The following is a 13109-nucleotide window of genomic DNA, read 5'->3' as shown; positions in this document are numbered from 1 at the left end:
CCAGCTCCCGGTGGTGCCAGCAGTCCTGGGCTCGGGGCCGCATCACTCCAGTCTCTGTCCTGTGTTCACATGGCCTCTCCCTGTGTCTGATCTCCCCTCTTCCCTCTGCCTCCCTCTTAGAAGGCCACTTGTGATTACAGGTAGGGTCCACCTGATTGGTGGGTGAGGAAGCTGTGGGGATCTAGCTGTGTGCTTCTCGTGGATGGGGACAATTCAGGGTCATCTCGCCTAAAAGCCTCTGATTCCAGCTACAAAGATCCTTTTTCCAAATAAGGCCACATTTCCAGGTTCTGGGGATTAGGCCCGTATGTCTTTGGGGCTACCATGCAGCCCATTATCCATCCTGCCTGGACCTGGGAGGTGAGGAGCCAGGAGGGGCACAGGACCTCCTGCCCACATGACTTCCTCTGGCCATTCCTTCCCCCTTGCATCTAAAAGGGGTCTGCTGCCCTAGCCGGTTTGGCTCAGTTGGCCTGCGGATTGAAGGGTCCCAGGTTCGATTCCGGCCAAGGGCACATGCCCGGGTTGCAGGCTCGATCCCCGGTAGGGGGTGTGCAGGAGGCAGCCAGTCAATGATTCTCTGTCATCATTGATGTTTTTATCTCTCTCTCCCTCTCCCTTCCTCTCTGAAATCAATAAAAAATATTTAAAAAGTTGTTTTAAAAGTGGTCTGCCCCCAGCACCCTGTGTGCGGACTGGGCTCGCAGCTTCTCCCTCACGCCTGCAAAGCGGCGCCTGGGAGCTCGCGCACGTGCAGGTTGCCTTGTCTTCCTGCGAATGACGGAGACACGTGAGCAGAACGATTCCCTGCGGCCCCAGTGAAAACACAGACCAAGCCCGGCCAGCAGTCGCTGCTTTTCCCTGGGTCGCAGAGGGCAAAACAGCATTTGTATGTGGTGGGGATCACACAGGAGGCCTGTCCTTCCTGGTCATTCCTTTGGAGCTGAGGCCGGGTGCTGGTCACACTGCAGGTGGGCACGGGGCCTGGCCCCACCGTCAGCTCCGCCCTGGGAAGTGGCTGGGAGGGGTAGTGGGGTGCAGGTGCCGTCCTGGTGGGATCATGGAAGCCAGGGTCCAGCGAGGAGGAGCCCAGGGCCGCTGGGTCAGGCCGGGCAAGATGGGCTGCCTCGTCTGTCCCTGCACAGATTGGCCAGATACAACATGCCGTGCAGTGTTTGGGACGTACTTACACTAAATGTGATTCATCTTATGTCTGAAATTCACATTTAGGTGTCCTGTATTGTGACTCACTAAATCCAGCAACTCTTTATAGGCTCACTTTGCCCCGCTTTAAAAACCACAAACAGGACTATTAAGTAGAGATAAAAAGGGAAGGAGAAACTGACACGGTTTAACCTTCAATATTTCAAGATTATTGAACAAGAATTTGTTTCTGGAATTAAAAATAGCCCTGCACTCCCATCGGCTGTAGATCCTGAAAGGAAGTTGCTCGGCTGGTCTTGTTTACTTTTCCCGAAACTCGGTCACCGCCAGGCTGGTGCCAGAGCTCTTGGGCGGAAGCGGCCCACTGGCTGGGGGTAGGTCAGTCCTGCTCTTTGAGCCCCTTGGGCTCAGTCCTGGTTGGGGGGGCTGGGGGAGCCAGATGGGGCTCCCGGCCCTGCCTGAGCTGCTGATTGTGGTCTTCCGCACATAGGATTCCTACCGTGCACGGCCTTGGCCTTGTGCGGCCGAGCCTCTAGCAGGTGGAGCCCAGCTGCTAGTCCTCCCAGCTTCTCATGACTGCCCAGCGCCACTTCCCTGCTCAAGACGCACGGCTTCCCCTCAAACCTGTCCCTTGTTCTGACGCCTGCGTGTGTCCCCACAGCCTGCGTGTGTCCTCAGTGCACCAAAGGCCGAGTGTGTGCCGCTGCCACGGGTGCCCACCGCTCTGCCTCAGAAGGCTGCGGAGGCTGCGCAGTGATGCCCTGGGCTGGCGATGGACAGCAGGCACAGCCTGATCGTGGGGCCCGCTCTGCAGGGCAGTTGGGGGCGGGTGAGGGTTGGAAGAGTTAGTGGGGCCTCAGGGGGGAGACGGGATCTGAGCTGAGCCAAGGGGCAGCAGGAAGGGGGTATGTTCAGGGAAGAGTAACTTCTCAAATGGAGTCAGGGCTGTGGGCCTTCCTGTGTGGACATATTGACCTGCTGAGCGATCTTGTCCCCAGGTGCCGGGGTCCAACCCCAGCAGGTCCAGGGGTCCCCAAAGGTGTGGACGGAGTCGGCGAAGAAGGAATGACACGGAGACAGTGTTCAGTTGATCAGCAGCCTAGCCAGGATCTCTAGCCAGGATCTCCAGCCAAGTTCTGGTCTGGATCTCCAGAGAGGTTCTGCTTCATATCTCCAGGTTCAGTCCAGGATCTATTGCCATGTTCTCTCCAGCGAAGTTCTTCTGTCTCCAGGCTCCGTGTAGGTTCTGTCTTCTGAATTCTCTTCTAAGCTCTGTGTGTTCTGTCTTCTGAATTCTGTTCTAAGTTCTGTCTCTTTTCTGTCTTGTTACAACTGTATTTATACCAGTTGATTCAATCCTATCAATCTCTATTACAAAGGTTAGGGCGTTTCTTATCTCCATTCCAGGGAGTAAAGATTATGTAGCTTAAGCATGATTGTTCGTAGTTAAAGTGATTAATTACCCGCCTGGCACTTAGTTAAGGGGTTTTATTCCCTCCCTAACTTCAGGGGAAAATCCCTACCTAGGGATTCAACCTTTCTCGGAGAGGTGACCTTGGTTAAAACACAGCGCCAAGAAGGTGAACCAACATATTAAGAACCGTATGCCATATATGCCAGGTCCCTTGAAACAGCAAGGATGGACCGGCTCCCGGCACCCAGGGGCAGGGCCATCTCTAGTCACCTGTTCACAACTGTCTGCCTGGGGCTGCTGCGGAAGCCCCTCGACAGTCATTGAATGGACACACGAACAAATGAAGAGCGGGCGGGAAAGTCCTGGGAAAATCCCGGGCTGTGAGGATGGACCTGCCTGAGGTGACGGTGAGCTTTGGGTAGGGGCCTGGTGAGGCGGCCTTGGAAGGCAGGCTGGGAGTAAGGCTGGGTCCCTCGAGAAGCGTCATGGGTGTGAGCAGGGTTGGGAAGATGAGCCAGAGGGAGGTGGGGGCGGGTGTAGGTGGGCAAGGTGGCACCAGAGAAGAGGCTGAGTGCTGGACCACTCCCGGCCTTCTGCTGAGCTGCTTTCCTCCGCTGAGACCTGAAGTCCCCATGTGCAGAAGGCATTGCAGTGTGATGTGAATAAAAGAAGTTCCTTCCGAATGCTCCAAAGTGCCTTTGTTAAGCCCCACAGGCTAGGGAGCGATGGCAAGTGACAGGAGAACCCCGCGTCACCCCGCGTCAGACAGTGACAGGGAGACAGTTTTCCCGGACGTGGATGCCTTTCTGTCCTCTGAGGCTGAGGTGTCTGCCGTCTTCAGTGCCTGGCGTGACCCAGCCAGTATGCTCTAGCACAGTGTCCTCGCCGTCGGAGGGCGTACGTGTGCACACTTGTTCCTCTTCATTCGTAATCCTGTGGATCTTACTTGAGATAACCACGTTACAGAGGGTTAGAATCAATGTGCAGTACAGGTGACCCTTGGACAACGCAGGTCTGAGCTGTGCAGGTCCACTTAAACGTGGGTTTTTCCATAAATATGTAGTCAGCCCTCAGTATCCCCAAGTTTCACACTTGGAGTCAGCCAACCGCAGATTGAAAACAGTATTTTTGATCCGAGGTTGGGCATCCTCTGATGTGAAGGGCCGACTGTGCGTAGTTTCATGCAACAATGTGTGAGGGAGGAACTAGTGCATCCTCGGATTTGGGTGTCTGTGGGGGTTCTGGAACGCATTTCTCACAGATACCAAGGGACTGGAGTTAAGTTTGGGGGGAATCAAAAGTTATATGTGGGTTTCCGGTGCCACTAACCCCCACACTGTTCAAGGGTCAACTATCTATATAAAAGCCTAAGCAACTGGATGACCGGCCAGTAGCTATGATGTGCACTGACCACCAGGGGGCAGATGCTCAACACAGGAGCTGCCCCTGGTGGTCAGTGCGCTCCCACAGCCAACCTCCAAGAGTGCCCCAATTGGCCCGGTCACTGGCCAGGCCGAGAGACCCCACCTGTGCACGAATCTGTGCACCGGGCCTCTAGTATGTTAATATTTTTGAACCAGTAAAATGGACCTTTGTAATTTAAAGTAGTATAATATTCTGCTAAATCTAGATTTTCTTCTCCACACGTTAAAAAAGGGAAAGTTCTGAGTTAGAGATGCTACTTGGTGTGAGGCCTTCTGTAGCGGAGACACCAGGAACCAGCGATAAAATATTCAAGCAGCTGCTCAGGGATCCTGTTCCCGGCCCTTCTCCTCCTGCCCGGAGGCCTTGGGCGCTCCCCCCCTTGGGGCCGCCTCTCTTCTCGCAGCCTGAGTGGGAGGGGGGAGGATGTGTTCAGGGTAGTGTTTAAAACTTTACGGGGGGCATATGACACCAGCGTAACTGTGTTTCTTCAACTTTATATTGTTTTTGGAATTCCATTTCATTGTAACATTATTAACTGTATACAAATTTCTGATGTGTTCAAAGAAATGAAATGTCCTTAAATTTGCCATCTTGAATTTCTTCTCTCCCTTACTGCTTTCCCCTCGTTCCTGATTATTTATCTCTGCTGTATTTCCCAGTTCCAAGAGCTGCTTTTCTGTTTGTAAAGTCTTGTTTGGCTGCTTAGCAATGAACTAAGTGGGAAGGCGGGTCGTGCTCCTGGAGACTGGAACCGAGGTGCCTGCCGCACGCCCCTGTAGCTGGGCCTTTGGTTTCTTGGGGCTTGAAGTGGTAAAACCTCCAGAATTGAATTAAAAGCAAACAAACATGTAAAAACTTGCATAATAACAAAATGCTGAATGGGAGCATTTTGAACAGAGCATACTCTTCTGCTCAGTCTATTGTAAGTTACTCAACAACCATGCATACAATAATGTTGGTGGCCACCCACCCACTGCCTAAACTTACAGTAATGCGCACATTTGGGGGTGAAGCTACCAAGGACTTGAGATGGACTCTTTGAGACCGGGTGAATCATTTTTGCCAGCAGAAGTACTTCAAGGAGGTCAGTTCCCCCACAGCATGTGCTTGTGCTAACAGTAAACCAGAGGCGGCGGGGTGGTGAAGAGCCACCCGAGCAGCCCTGTGTGAACCCAGCCCCGCACAGCAGCCGGAGCAGGGCCGCGCTGGCTCTGTCCGCCATGACATTCAGCTGTGAGGTCATGGCTGCATCGGCAGGCAGTGCGTTAGCCGGGGTTTCTGTCCCAGGGCACACCTTGGGCTGCCTGTTAGTGCTGAGCTCCTGCGCTCTTTTTGGAGGTTTCCTCTGGTGTGTCGGTGGTCTCTCTGGTGTGGACTGCAGCGTTTGAGATGGATGTTTTCCCCACAAGGTACCGCGTTCGCATAAATTAATTGGGGGGGCGTCGACTATGAGACGTCAGCAGATGCCTTCCTGGGAAACCTTCCTAGTGATCACGCACAGGTGAACCTGGGCTGCCTCAGAAGTGAGACCCCGAGTCTGTAGCCAGCGCCGCGTTTCAGTCCGACTCTGCCCTGGGTTCAAATGCCCCTCAGACACATCGGTGTGCAGGGGAGCCCCTGGCGGTAGCTGGGCTGCAGGCCACACTGTGAGTGTGAGGTCTCCAGGTCCCTTCTCTTCTATCTGGATCGGGAGGCGGAACAGCGCCAGGAAGTGGGTCCTGCAGAGTCCCGAGGGCAGCCTCGCAGGAGAGTCGGTGTTGAGGGGGACCCGTCCTGGGAAGCAGTTCCCACTTTGGAAGGAAATTCTTAGCCTGAGATTTGCTCTCTCCTCTGCTGACATTTGCTTGGTAACTGGAGACTCCTTGGTGACGGGTTTTGCTATGAGATACCTTTCCAAGTTCAGGTGATGCCAGGAAGCAGTGAGGCCTGGGCTCTTTAACGCTGAGCTGTTGTTTTTCTTCCTCAGGGCAGCATTTCTAGAAAACGATGGCAGCAGCAAGCGTTCTCTGAACTGTGGGGCCCCGGGGGAACTATGCTCCTGGCCTGGGAGGCGCTGAGATGTACAGAGCGGGGGACACAGTAGAGCGTCCGCCACCGGGGACGGCACCCCCTCGCCTGAGGAGTGTGGAGGTCGCCAGAGGGAGAGCAGGCTACGGGTTCACCCTTTCCGGCCAGGCGCCCTGCGTGCTCAGCTGTGTCATGAGAGGGAGCCCCGCTGATTTTGTGGGCCTCCGCGCCGGAGACCAGATACTCGCTGTAAATGAAATCAACGTGAAGAAAGCCTCGCATGAGGACGTGGTTAAACTCATCGGGAAATGCTCCGGGGTCCTGCACATGGTGGTGGGCGAAGGCCTCGGTCATCTGGAGTCTTGCTCCAGCGACGAGGAGGTGGGCTTCTATGACGGGAAGGGCTGGCGGAAGCCCAGACTCGATTCCAAAGCGCTGGGCATCAACAGAGCCGAGAGAGTCGTGGAGGACATGCAGTCGGGGGGGATTTTCAGCATGATCTTCGAAAACCCTCGTCTGCATGCAAGCAGCTCAGAGCCCTCGAAACTGAAGCACAGGTCGCTCTCGGAGTCGGCAGCTGCGCGATTCGACCCGGGGCAGGAAGGTGTAGGCGGCCCGCAGCCCGGCCTGCTTCCCAAGGAGATCGCACACGTTATCAACGACGACTCGGTTTTCAGTGTTGGACTAGAGAATCAGGACGAGTTTGGGTTAGATGCAAGTATTTTAAACGTCGCCATGGTCGTTGGCTATTTGGGTTCCATCGAACTTCCTTCCACAAGCTGCAGCCTGGAGGCCGACAGCTTCCAGGCTATTCGCGGCTGCCTGCGGCGCCTGCGGGCCGAGCAGAAGATCCACTCCCTGGTGACCATGAAGATCATGCACGATGGCGTGCAGCTGTGCACTGACAAGGCCGCCGTGCTGGCCGAGTACCCTGCCGAGAAGCTGGCCTTCAGCGCCGTGTGCCCCGACGACCGCCGGTTCTTCGGGCTTGTGACCATGCAGAGCAGCGACGACGGCAGCCTGGCGCGGGAGGGCGAGGGCGTCTTGCGGACTTCCTGCCACGTGTTCATGGTGGACCCAGACTTGTTCAATCACAAGATCCACCAAGGCATCGCCCGGCGGTTCGGGTTCGAGTGCACAGCCGACCCTGACACCAATGGCTGCCTGGAATTCCCGGCGTCCTCCCTGCCGGTCCTCCAGTTCATCTCTGTGCTGTACCGGGACATGGGCGAGCTGATCGAGGGTGTGCGGGCCCGGGCCTTCGTGGACGGGGACGCCGATGCCCACCAGAACACCAGCACCAGCAGCAACAGCGACAGTGGCATTGGAAATTTCAACCAGGAGGAGAGAAACAGCCGGGTGCTTGTGGTCGACCTGGGCGCCAGTTCCAGCAGACATGGCCCCAGCAGCAGCACCTGGGAGGGGGCAGGGGGAAGGGGCTCCCAGCCTTGGGCCACCCCCTGGAATGGGGCCTTTTGCCACGATCCTGAGGCAGGGCCCCCATTTGAAGCTGCTCCACAGGCTGACAGGGGCTGGGACTTTAGTAAGCATTTGGGGCCCACTTCTCACGTGGAGGTCCCCCCGACCCCCTTGCGGAGTTCGGTCCCGCCTTCCAAGAGAGGCGCTGTGGGCCCTGGCGGTGGGTTCAGCCAGCGGTGGCTTCCGGTTCACGTCCTGCAGGAGTGGCAGTGCGGACACGCCAGTGACCAGGAGTCTTACACGGACTCCACTGACGGGTGGTCCAGCGTCAACTGCGGCACGCTGCCCCCTCCCATGAGCAAGATCCCCGCTGACCGCTACCGGCTGGAGGGCAGCCTGGCACAGCCCCTGCTGAGCACCCAGAAGAGGGACTGGTCCAGGAAGGCGTTTGGGATGCAGAACATTTTTGGGCCCCATCGAAACGCTAGGAAGACGAAAGAAGACAAAAAGGTAAGCCTGCGGGGGGTGGTTTAGTGAACGTGAATTTGACTGGATGACTTAGTCAGTGGCTGGTGAAATGACAGCGCACCAGCTGCCCAGTCCCCCGCCGCTTCCCCTAGCTGTGGCCTCTGTTGGCTGCCACCGGTGTCTGCTGTGATTGTGTGCTGAGGCTCCGTCTCGCCTGGAGCCCTCCCTTGAGTGGTCCCATCCCCAGCGGGCCCTTGGTCTGGCGGGACAGGCGGGGGTGGAAGGGATGGTGACTTCTCACAGCCCAGGTGAGGGTCTCCCCTCCTTCCTCCCCGTTCCTACTGCTGGTGCCTGCAGGTCCTGTCACTGTGCCTCTGAAGTCCATTGGGTTTCTGGCCGAGTGGCGAGTGGCGGAGGCAATACACCCTTTTGTTGTTGTTGTTGTTGTTGTTAATCCTCACCTGAGGGCATTTTTTTCCATTGATTTTTTTTTAGAGAGTGGACGGGAGGGATGGTTGGGGGGGGGGGGGAGAGAAAGAGAGAGAGGGAGAGAAACATCTACGTGAGAGAGACATCCTCGAGTGAGGATTAAAAAAACGTAGCGAGAGGAACGGTATTGGCTGGTGTTGCCGCCCTGTCACAGACGAACGGGACGCTTGTTGGGAGATAAGCCTCGAGTTCCCCAGCTCATGCCAGGCCTCCTTTGGGACCTGGTGGGGGTTCTGTGAGCTCCTCAGGCTGGTGCCTCCTTTTCGTTTTACTGACCCGTGTATTAAACAACTTGCCCGTCGGCCAATGAGTGCTGAGACTCCGGACCTGGGGCTCCGCGGGGCCTCCTCCTGTAGTTCCCTTTGTAATGACAACGGTAACACACAATTGTAGTCATGAATTGTGTTTTATTGGGACCCTTCTGTAATCTCTTGAAATTCATTGGCTGCTTTTTATTTTGCTAAGTGGGTTCCCCTGCGTTATTAGCTCAGGGTCACCCTGCACAGCCTCCTCAGTTGGAGTGCAGAAGCTTCCAGAGTGGCGAGGAGGGTCTCCTGTGTCCCTCCTGGCCTGAGCTGGCGGAGGTGGGTCAGGATGAGCAGGGGATGGGCCGGAAAGGGGAGAAGGACGTGCTGTCCATGAGCAGAGGGGAGGCCTTGGGAAAGGGAAGGAGCCAGATGCCAGAGGCCTGCATGTCGCATGGTTGAGTCCTGTCACTGCTCCGTGGTGGCGGTGGCTTCAGTGCCTCCCTTTGCACAGCAGTGACTGGCACAGGGAACCGAGAGTGAGGCACGGTCACTGAGGCAGGGAGGTGGCTGCGGGAGCCCGAGTGGTACAGCGAAGCCTGGCGTCGGAAGCCTTGCTGAGTCCCAGTGGCACAGCTGACCACAGGCTCAGCTCTCAGGCAGGCCAGGAGGGCCCGCATTCAACATGAGAATCTTGTCGTTTTTCTAGCACAATGACAGGAAGTTTTAAAATAGATTGTAAACATATCTGGAAACTATGCCCGGCTTTGATCGTGACCCTGTGCAAACAACGCCCACGGGCGACATTGCATCACTGCAATGTCACAAGGAAGGGAGGACACAGTAGCAGCCTCTGCTGAGAGCCCCCATCTGTGGGATGACAGTCCGGTAGAGGGCGCTCCAAGGTTCTGAGCTGCCCTGGGCTGGAGCACTGGGCATGGGTTCCTTTGACAGCCGAGTTCCTTTGACAGTGCGTGCTGCCCTCTCTCCGTGCTGCCTGCTCTCCGGGGCTCAGTGCAGGGGGGATCTGCCACCAAGGCTGCTCCAGGCTCCAGGGGAGCAGAGGGAAGTAGCTGGCCCGCCCTCCGGGCCTCCTCACTCTCAGGGAGACATTCCCTGCCTCCTGGGGGCCTGGCCCAGCCCAGATGGTCCCTCTCCCTACCCAGGGCCTCGCATTTCCTCGCTCCCCTGCCTGCCCCGAGGGCACTTAGGGTTTCGAGTCCCCAGGAAATCAGATATTTGCAGCTGCACTGCTTTTATGTGAAAGATGTGGTGACTTATTTGCTGGAACCACGATCACATTCAGAGAAGTGTCTCTAGCATAATAACAGTGAATTAATTCTAGTAATTTCCCAGAGAAAGAACAAGATGTTTCACTGGCCAGTTATTTCCGGCACCTGAGTCGGGTTGGGCTTCAGACGCCAGCTGAATGTGGGATTCTTTAGTTTCCTAGACGCTCATGAAATTAAGTCACAGCGCGGCCTTGTGACACCAGCCTATGTTAATAACCATTATTCTCCACACTGCGCTCCCACGTGCTGTTCATCTGCTCCGGGGTCAGATCCTGGTGACGGGAGGCTGAGGTGGTCGTTCTCGGGGCGCATAGTTGTCATGGGCAGAGCGAGCCCCGGAGACCGGGGCGGCCTTGGCTGTGGCTCTGCGTTTTCATTGAGGTGATGCCTGCAGATCATGACATTTCCCCGGGGGCACAGTCTGGTTTCCTGGGCCCCCTCTTCTCTGCAAGGTGGTGCCTCAGGCAAAGCTAAGCACCTCTCCCCTGGAGGTAACTCACTTTACCTTTTCTTGTGTTTAGGGCTCAAAATTTGGGCGGGGACTTGGTCTCGCTCAGACTTCTCAGCGCACCTCTGCGCGGAGATCGTTTGGAAGATCCAAGAGATTTAGTGTCACTCGCTCCCTTGATGACCTAGAGGTAAGCATTTCAGTTTCTCTTATTCTTTGGCTTTTTAGAAATGAAAAGCTTACTGATACATCTGAATCTCTTTTGAATTCCACCCGGATCCTACTCCGCTCCCCTCCCGGGGTAACCACTTCTTCTAATGCCCATTGGTCACCTTTCTGCCTAGCACGTGTGCCCAGGCCGGGTAGTGTGTCCGTGCTGTAGCCGGCTCAGCACTTCGTATAGAACCTGTTCAGCCTCACAAGTCTGTGAGGAAGGACGGGCCCAGCGTTACCCCGTAAAGGTGCGATGCTGAGGCACAGATACAGAGAATACCTTTTGGTGGGTTCTTTCCTTTTATCCATTTTTCTTAGAAATTGAATGGGCTTTACTATTAGAGCAGTTTTAGGTTTGCAGGCCAGTTAAGCAGAAAGCACAGGGAGCCCTGTGCTCCCAGCTGGCCGTGTGCTAACATCCTGCATCTGTGTGCTGCGTTTGTCACAGGGGGTGAGGCAACATGGTGCCTTATTTTTTTTAAATATGTTTTTATTGATTTCAGAGAGAGGCAGGGAGAGGGAGAGATAGAAACATCAATGATGAGAATCACTGATTGGCTGCCTCCTGCACACCCCCCACTGGAGATCGAGCCCACAACCCAGGCATGTTTCCTGACTGGGAATTGAACTGTGATTTCCTGGTTCATAGGTCAACGCTCAACTGGTGAGCCACACTGATCAAGCTGTTTTTAATACTTAAAAATCAGTCAGTGTAACTTACCGCATTCACAAAGTAGAAAAATCACGTATCATCCCAACAGACCCAGGAAAGGCCATTGGCAAAATTCAGTATCCATTCATGGCTACAGAACTCCCACAAAAGTTAAAATAGGAATTCTATACCCTTAATCTGATAAGGGTATAGAATCCCCTTGAACAGGGATCATACTTAAGCTTTCCCTTTGAGATTGGGAACAAGCAACATTGCTGGTGCCATTTCTGTTTTGATTTTCATTGCATGTCTTTGTCACTGTACTATGAAAGTCAAACAATAGAAACTAAAAGGCTTGGAAAGAAAAATTTAATGTTATTCTCACAAGATACGATTGTAACAGAAAATCTATAAGAATCTATAGGTTATTAAAATCAATAAGTGAGTTTAGCAAGGTTGCTGGATCTACGATCAATATACGAAGATTAGTTTTGGATACAGTTAGAAAATGACCTACAGATTCAGTGCACTTTTTAAAAAAATATATTTTTTTAATTGATTTCAGAGAGGAAGGGAGAGGGAAAGAGAGAGAGAAACATCAATGATGAGAGAGAATTATTGATTGGCTGCCTCTTGTGCGCTCCCTCCTGGGGATCGAGCCCACAACCCAGGCATGTGCCCTTGATCAGAATTGAACCAGGGACCCTTCAGTCCACAGGCTGATGCTCTAGCCACTGAGCCAAACTGGCTAGGGCTAGCCAAGATATTCTTGAAGTAAAATACGATAGGAGAACTTCCTCTATCAGCTATCAAAATGATGAAGTGTAAGAGCAATTTAAGACTGTAAATGTTGGCTCAGGATACACAGACAGACGTGGCGTAGAAGACAGCACCTGGGCTATGTGTCCAGAGCAGGGTGAGTTTGTTTTTTTAAGTGGTGCTGGGAAAAGTGGAGAAAAAACAAAGAAAGGAAGAAACTGGATTCCCACGTCATACAGACAGGATGGACCCAGCTGTGCAGGTCTGACTGAGGGTCACAGACACAGCTCCATGGAGGCGGGGGGCAAAGACTCTGCCCCAGACACAGAGCACTGACCATCAAGGCAGAGATCGCCCACTGGGACTCCAGGAAGCTCGGGGACTGCAGCATCCAAACGCCTGTACTGAAGGCCCATTGGTCCTGAGTGTGCCTCCGGGAGCAGAGTGGGCCAGGGAGTCTAACAGGCATTTGATGAAAGATGATTCCCAATAGCAAAGCCGCAGATGAAGAGGTTTCCAACCACATTAGTCACCAGGGAGGCGCAAGTTACAGCCACAGTGAGGCTTGTACACAGGAGTGGCCCCAGTGACCAGAGACAGATGGTGTCACGTGTTGGTGTGGCCATGAAGCGGCCTACACTCTGATAACACTCCGGTAGAGGGCGCTCCCTGGGGGGCATGTTTGAAGATAAAGTGCCCTGAGACTCGGCAGTTCCGCTGCACCCAAAATGTCCATCCTGAGTTCCAGGCAACGTGCACGAGGCCTCACAGCTGTGGTGAGACTCCCGAGCCAGAGCAGCCCAACTGCCCAGCCGCAGGGAGGACGCCAGGGATGCTCTGTGGCTGCCTGGACACGTGTCACAGAGAGAGGGCAGACACGCAGTGTGTCTGCAGGACTCCATTCAGAGGAGCTAAAAACAGACCAGACTAAGCCATGGCTTTTGGTTGTGTGTTCAGCGTAGAACTATTAAGAGAAACTAGGGCCTGGCCAGCGTGGCTCAGTGGTTGAGCATTGACCTATGAACCAGGAGGTCATGGTTCGATTCCCAATGAGGGCACATGCCTGGGTTGCAGGCTCAATCCCCAGTAGGGGGCATGCAGGAGGCAGCTGATG

At 54.6% G+C, this 13109-nt stretch overlaps 1 protein-coding gene across 7 annotated transcripts in view; it reads left to right on the top strand.

Annotated features, from left to right (window-relative positions):
- Positions 1-13109, top strand: part of RGS12 (regulator of G protein signaling 12) — a 68080-nt gene that overhangs the window by 4530 nt on the left and 50441 nt on the right. For 6 of the 7 annotated variants that reach the window (XM_059676703.1, XM_059676684.1, XM_059676711.1 and 3 more), the window contains exons 2-3: positions 5975-7939; positions 10445-10561. In XM_059676703.1, the coding sequence (XP_059532686.1) occupies positions 6062-7939; positions 10445-10561 (1995 nt within the window). In that variant the 5' untranslated portion in view covers positions 5975-6061. Of the gene's footprint in view, positions 1-5969; positions 7940-10444; positions 10562-13109 lie in introns of all 7 variants that reach the window. The other variant, XM_059676693.1, reaches the window with a different exon arrangement.

The sequence above is a fragment of the Myotis daubentonii genome, chromosome 1 (assembly GCF_963259705.1).
Source record: "Myotis daubentonii chromosome 1, mMyoDau2.1, whole genome shotgun sequence".
Taxonomy (NCBI): Eukaryota; Metazoa; Chordata; class Mammalia; order Chiroptera; family Vespertilionidae; genus Myotis; species Myotis daubentonii.
The sequence above is the reverse complement of the archived record's forward strand: the minus strand, read 5'-3'. Positions and strand labels throughout refer to the sequence as shown.